This window comes from Amblyomma mixtum, chromosome 3, assembly GCF_055824585.1.
Source record: "Amblyomma mixtum isolate Tamu chromosome 3, ASM5582458v1, whole genome shotgun sequence".
Lineage (NCBI taxonomy): Eukaryota > Metazoa > Arthropoda > Arachnida > Ixodida > Ixodidae > Amblyomma > Amblyomma mixtum.
Genome location: NC_143014.1, coordinates 391,722,222 through 391,729,784, shown reverse-complemented (window position 1 = coordinate 391,729,784; position 7,563 = coordinate 391,722,222). Strand labels below are relative to the sequence as shown.

Genomic DNA, 7,563 nt, shown 5'->3' with positions numbered 1-7,563 from the left:
ACTTCCGGGACTCCGAGCCGCCGCACCGCATCCTCGAAACCGCAAGCTGCTCCGGAAAGACCGTCGCCTTCGGGGGCCGCCCTGCCTGCGTGTTTGTGGATGGACTGCCGCCGCGCTCCCCGGTCAACTGTGTGTTCGTTCCCGTTCTGAACTTTCTCTTCGAATGTCGCTAATTGGACTCTCGCTTTCGTATGGATCTGCGTAGAGCAATGTTTATGCCAATGTATAACTTAATTCAGTGTATTTAATGCGATGTGTTTTCCCGCAATTGTTTAGTAGGATGTCCATTACGCCTATGTAAAGGCTGTCGTATTCTTCGTATCGCACTGATAAACGTTGTTTTGTTGTTGTTGCCTCTTAACACGCCCCTGTCTCATTCACTACGTTTGCTTACCGGCTACGCCGGGCATCGAACGGCCAGCCCTCCATTGTCATGACTCGGTGATGACCTCGCGTGATCACCGAACCCGTGACAGGCACTAAGGGCCATAACTTCCAGCAAGGGCAGCCAGGCAGGTCAGCATTACGGAAGTGTCCCGCCGTATCTCCTTCGCAAACCTCGGCCGCCCCTATCCTTACACGGCGAGAGAATCGAGGAAGTCGAAGACTCATTGGCGACTTCTAACCACGTGGCCGCTTTCACCTGATGGGACGATGACCGGAGGTTGAGGAAAGTCTACTTCGCTCTGTAGGACTCGACCAAAACACGGTTTAGGTATAACGAGATTTATTTCACCAGCTGGGAAGCTTTTTCCCGAGAGTTGTTGCCAGCCTCGTTCTGTACAAGCGAGGGGAAGGAGGCGACTCAAGTTGCCCTGCACTCCAGATTGCAGGAGCCGAAGAAGAGCGCCGCCATGTTCATCGAAGATATGACGCGACTCTTCAGTCAAGCCCACCCTGCTATGCCCGAAGCCAAGCATGCACGCCACTTAAAGGCACACCGAGGAGACACTAAAACTGACGAGTATACCGGCAGACTAGAGCACTCTCACTGAAAACGCAGCTTTTAAAAGCTAGAGAAGACCAAAAACCAAATAGCAGTGCCGCCGTCACCGGCCGATTTCGCGAGTAGAATGCATTGTGGGTTGTGTTGTGTTGAGTTCAATGAGCCACAGGCAGCTGAGGCTATCATGCGCCAAGCACAGCAAGTAGAATGCGTGACTCGACACCGAATTCGGAACGCGACTCGCAGTGACTATGCTAAGCCGCCATTCACTTCAAAACGGGGGCAACCAGACTTTCTCGGCACGGAAGAAAAAGAACTCGAGTTTTTCCTTCCTCCATATTTCTCGGTAAGGGCTACTTGGTGTGAACTTCACGAGTTTGAATCAAGTGGCGGCAAATTCTTTTAAATTCAATTCTCTCAGCGATAAATGTGCTTTTTGCTGCCGCACAAATTTCAGCTTATCTGGGAAGAACCAGAGAGCCAGTTTTTACTGAAAACAATGGTTGGAGTTCTCCTCAGCGTCCCTTTAATGCATGATGTAAAAGAGCAGTTATTTTCCGGACTTGTACGTACGTGACCATCCAGCAACTGTGCTGCCTGTCAAAGAGAACGGGGCGCTCAGCACGATCGTTAGGCTAGAGTACCAGCCGCTCATTACGACACGCCTCTCGGTCGCTCTTAGAAAAAAAAATGGCAGTAGCTGCTGCTGTTACTACCTGTTCATGACCCTTGCTACCATCGTGCTATCACGTAAGGATACGTAGAATCCGCTGCTACCTTCAACACAAAATGTTCGGTAGCATGCTTGAATGGAATACTCTTGCACTGACAACTGCAACACTACAGATAATAATGCTGCGTGGTTTTATTTGTTTCATTTTGCACAGATCACGATGTGCAACAGCCAGTTACTACAAAGCGGGCTATCTCAGCGCAAAAAAGGAAGATAAATATCGACTTTTGTCTTTCCTGAAACCTGATAATATTTCTTCGAATATTGTTCATCGGAAATGGTTGGTTTATGGGGTTTAACGTCCCAAAGCGACTAAGGCTATGAGAGACGCCGTAGTGGAGGGCTCCGGAAATTTCGACCACCTGGGGTTCTTTAACGTGCACTGACATCGCACAGTACACGGGCCTCGAATTTCTCCTCCAAAGAAATTCAGCCGCCGCGGCCGGGATCGAACCCGCGTCTTTCGGGCCAGCAGCCGAGCACCATAGCCACTGAGCCACTGAGCCACTTTTTTTTTTCTTTATTGCCTGGCTTTGACACAGAAAATTGCACAAAACAAACTATCAACAGAAGACAATAAACGCTATGTACACACCACACATGCTCAGCCAGCATGAGTCTGGCTTCGTCAATATAAAATTCACTCAAAGTACAGAGCGGCTCTAGCCTTGAGAGCCACACCGGAGGCTCCGCAGCGGCTTTCTTAATGGCCAGAAACATGTGCATGCTTTCGCGAAAGTAAATCCTGGCAGGTCTTGCGTCTGGGTCACAATGACAGCCTGCCATTCTGGAGCGCCATATGCAGTGGAGGCCTGTCAGCATTATTAAGTCAAAAGGCACCCCATCCTCATTTTCAACGCATAAGTACCGGATGCCATACGGGTCTAGTGGAAATTCTTTCTTTAGGGTTCGCTGCAATACATCCCAAAAATAGACCCCTTCCCAACAGTGTAAAAATACATGGTCTATTGTTTCCGGCTTTCTGCAAATTAAACAGTGAGATCCCCAGGGTAAAAACAATTCCTTTCCCTCTAAAAATTTTTTAACCGGTAAGGTCCCGGTGTGCAACTTAAAAAAGAAGGTTTTTGTTCCAGGCGGCACCTGCATTTTTTTAACTCTCTTTAAAACATCTTTGCCTGGGCCTCCACTGTACAAGGCCCTGTACAAGGGCTCGGGGAAAACTACATCGCACAAGGCACGGTACAGTTTCTTTCGTTTCACACTGGACAGAAAGTCATTGGAAAACCGCGCGGTAAGAAACCTTACACTGGCAAAGATTTCCCGGTAAAAACCGGTGACCCTACTATACACCTCAGCAGTTCCGACTATGTACTCTGGAAGTAGATGCCGCAGCCTAACTTGGCATACGGTACGCAGAAAAGGGTCTCTGGTGTCCCGAAAAAACAAAAAAACGATTGACCAGCTGTCGCAAAAACAAATGGCCCAATCCCAACCCGCCGTCTTGTACCCGTCGGAACAGGTTGGTCCGGCTGCAGCGCTCCCATTCAGACGACCAGATAAAGACGGCGAAAATTCGGTGTAGCTTTTGAATACTTTACCGTGAACAGTGCAACACCTGCATTACGTACCAGAGCCTGCTGATAAAGAACAGGTTGCAAACAGTGGCTCTGGCGAAAATCGACAAGGTCGTTCCTTTCCACTTATCAGCTCTCTCCCGTGTCTCTTTGACCTGTCCTGTCCAATAATGTTCACTGTCACGGTAAGCATCGAGCGGAACGCCCAAGTACTTATCTGGTGTTGTCGTCCACGGCACACTAGCAAACCGTTCAGACGTAGATGCCCACCTTCCATGCCAAAGCCCGAGGCACTTCGACCAGTTAACCCCGCTGCCTGTAGCTTGGCTGAAATCGCGTACACATTGAACAGCCTCGCTTATGCCTCCCTCGTCAACGGCAAACACAGCAATGTCATCAGCGTACGCCAAGAGCTTCACTTCGGCTGCTTGTAATCTGAATCCGGCAATACTCCTGTTTTTCAGTATCTTTAAACAAAGGGTCTCCACATAAATACAAAATAAAAGGGGGCTGAGGGGACAGCCCTGGCGCACCGAACGCTGCACGCTAATGGGGGCCCCCAGACTCTTGTTAACGATCAATCTCGTCGTGCAGTTCCGGTATGCCAGGGCCACACCCTCGCGAATAACAGAACCAACGTTAACATGGCCCAATACTGCAAACAAAAGTTCATGGGCAACGCAGTCAAAAGCCTTTTCTAAATCTATCTGGAGTATAGCTACGTGTCATCACAGCATTCTAATACACTGCGCGCAACGTGGATATTTGTAAAAATGGACCGCCCTTTAATCCCGAAGGTCTGATGCGGACCAACTAATAAATGGATCACGGTCTGCAACCTTCGTGCCAAAACCTTCATGTAAATTTTGTACTCGACGTTAGTGAGTGCTATGGGTCGGTATGCTGCTACCAGTCGTAATCTGTCTGTGTCGTCCGTTTTCGGAATCAGCACAGTATGGGACGAGCCATAGGACGGAGGCAGTGATTTTAGTTTAAAGGCTTCATTAAAGATGACCGTCAAGACCGGGGAAATTACATGCTTAAATTCTTTGTAGAATGCCGCGCTGAACCCGTCCGGTCCAGGCGACTTACCTGGGTTTAAACTTTCTATTGCTTGCTCAACTTCCCCTTGACTTATCTCCTGCTCTAATCTGTCTTTGGTTTCGTCGTCCAGACGCGGCATCTCGGCTAGAAACGCCTCCTTAAATGTGATAACATCTACCGGATGCGCTGCGAAGAGCGCCTGGTAATGCTCGAAAAAGGCTGCTTTGATGTGAACGATGTCTGTTTTTGAAGCACCTCTCCATTCTATTTCGTTTATGTGGTTTCTTTCGGCACGGGCTTTTTCTAAACCAAGCGCTCGTTTCGTTGGCGCTTCCCCTGCGGCCATGTCTTCTGCCTTTGCCCTCACCAGCGCTCCCCGATAACGTTCTTCTTCAATAAGCTGTAACTTTTGTTTGGTTTTCCTTATGTCTTCTATCCATTTACCAGGCGCTCGGCATTCCTGTTTTATCATCTTCTTAAGCAGTGCGTTTAGCTCCATTTCCTGTTTTTTTGCTTCATGACGTATACAGGTGGCTCTTTCTATTGCTTTTAATTTTAAAGTTTCTTTAGTGAGCTCCCACTGCTGCCAAATCCTCATGTTACTACTTGGTTCTATTTTTGCTATTTCTTCCCTTACAGCTCGGTTATAAAATTCGTCCTGGAGTAGCTTGTCATTTAACTTCCACATTTCCCATGAAAAACCATTCCTCTTCTTAATGACTCCTATGCAGCATTGAACCAAACAGTGGTCAGAAAATGAAACCGGCAGAACTACATAACTATTGCATTTAGGGACAGTTTCCGCGGATGCATAAATTCGGTCTAGCCGTGCGTGACTTGTGCCCTCGAATCGTGTGTACCTTACAGCACGCGTTCCTTCAAGACACTCTGCTACATCCTCGAGGTTGCAGTTCACAATCATTCGTAACAACACTTCGGTGCTTTTATCTCGGAAACCTCGGACGCTTGTCTTGTCGCGCGCACTAAGAACACAGTTGTAATCGCCCATAACAATGAGCTGCCTGTCCGTGCGAAGCCGTTCTTCGACGCTTTCAAAAAACGCGGCTCGGCCATCAACCACATTAGGTGCATACAGACAAACAATGCGCCAGTCGATGTTACAGAGCGAAAAATCGATGGACACGTATCGACCCGACAGGCACGAATGATGACCGTGTACTTCTATCCCCGGCAACTTCTTAACAAAAAGAATACAGCCAGCCGATGTGCCTACAGCATGGCTAACGACGGCAAAATACCTAGACGTGAAACGTCGCACCATGCTCCCCGTCTCTTCCTCCCCGTCGACTTTGGTCTCCTGCACTGCCAGTATATCGATATCTTGCTCCGTTACAAGTCGGTACAGCTGGCTTTGTTTTCTTTTACCTGCCAGGCCTCTAACGTTTAGGGTGGCGACTTTAAACGGAGTTGCAGAAGCCATTTTAACTTAGGAAGAAGAGACCGAATGCATGGTGCTTACCTCTCGCGTCCAGCATGTCGCTAGACGATGCCGTCGCCGCCGGTGTCATCCGGCGCGAGCACGTGCTCCTGGTCAGGCGGCGCCTTGTCGCCGCCACGCTTGTCAGTCGGGACCTTTGGTCGCGGCCGCAGGCTGGGCCGTCGCGCTTGGGGCGTCTTTGCCGGCGGTTCCTCCACGCTGGGCTCTGCTGCCTTCTCCCCGTCGGCCTTGGTCTCGGCGTGCGAACGCTTCGCAGGTGTAGTCACGCCGACGTTCATGCGGGAGTCGGCCTTGTCGTCTTGGCTCTCGCTGGCCGCCTTCCGTTCCACGTCCAAGTGCACGGGCGGGCTCGCTCCATCTTTGGGCGTCTCCCGAGGCGTCGAAGATGGGTCAATGGCTGGCGACCCGCTCTCCTGTGCGACTGCCGTGTCGATGTTGCTGCTCGCAACCGCTGGCTGAACCGCCACCTCCTGCGTCTTGCCCGCGTCGTCGGCCCCGCTTGCTGCTTCCTCTGCTTCCACGACGTCCATCAGTTCTGCGGAGTCGCTCGCTGCTACATGCCCGGTAGCCGACGCGTAGGTACGAACGCAGTCAGCCTCCGAGTGTCCATAGCGTCGGCATTTCGAACACCTGGGCACCTTGCAATCGCGGCGAACATGCCCCGTGCCACCGCAACGAAGGCACTGCATCGGCCGCCCGGGAACCACCACGAGAGCCAACTCGCCAGCGACTCGTACCTGGTGGGGCAGGTCGTCCACTTTCACGCCTGGCTTCAGTTTGAGGAGCACGGTCCTCGTGGTGGACCCCTTGTCCTTCATGCCGGCGACGCGCCAACGCTCCCGGGTGACCTCGGTCACGTTGCCGAAAGCCGCGAATGCCGTACGGATGTCCTCGTCAGCGACGCCGTGTAGCATCCAGTGGAGTCGCAGCTTGACCTGGTGGTCCTCTGGGTCAAAAACGATGCAGCGGCGTCCCTTGACTTCCAGCTCCTTCATGGCGGCCAGTTTCTTTGCGGCATCCCCACTGCTGAAGGTTACCGCCCACACGTGGTTAATCTGGTACGCCCCCAACGCCACGACGTCGGGGAGCGCACAAACGTTAGCGAGGGCGTCTCTGAAGTCTTCGACCCTGTAGGGTCGCACACGCACGTCGCCGTGCAGAAAAACCGTGTTTAAAACAACACGTCCGGTGGGCAGGGTAGGCAGAACGATCTCGTAGTCCTTATCAGCGTCGCTGGCAAACCTGTTTCCGCGGCCGGCAACGGCCGCTATCGCCGCTCCGTGGGAGCCCATGATTCTGCGTCCGTCACGCTCGGTGGCTGGAAGTAGAATGAGCCACTGAGCCACCGCGGCGGCTGTTCATCGGAAATAAACATGCGACAAATGTTTCGCGGTTGGGAAGTAGTGCGCGTTAAGAACACACGGTTCGGCATTTCTCATGTGGCTAAAAACGCGATTTCAACCGACATGCATATGCTTTAAGGTTTGCCACCGTCTGTTGCAACAGCACAGGGTAGCAAAATCAGCATACTTTTGCCTACCAAATATAATAAAAAGGCGACCGGCATACCCGATCACAATTTCTGCTTCCTGGACTGCTGCGGTGACCTATAGTGAGATGCGCGTCCGGCTCCGACCTCGCAGAGACGCCAGTCCCGATCATCGCCATCCCCCAGGCGGTTATATTCGCCCATCGTCTGCTGGGAAATTCAGAGAAACGTCCCCTCGGCGCCAAAACTGAAGACGGCCTCCTCGCTTGCAGGGCCGCCGCTCCTATATATAGACAGTGTCAACATCCTGCAGACGACGACTTGACTCGATGAACCGAGAGGCGACGACTCGACCCA

General features: G+C 51.6%; 1 protein-coding gene across 1 annotated transcript; it reads right to left on the bottom strand.

The window, feature by feature from the left end:
* Nucleotides 1–5,758: 5,758 nt before the first annotated feature.
* Nucleotides 5,759–7,009, bottom strand: LOC149357169 (uncharacterized). Its single transcript, XM_089577891.1, has one exon. The coding sequence runs from the start codon at nucleotides 7,007–7,009 to the stop codon at nucleotides 5,759–5,761; it is 1,251 nt and encodes a 416-aa protein (XP_089434017.1).
* Nucleotides 7,010–7,563: the final 554 nt, after the last annotated feature.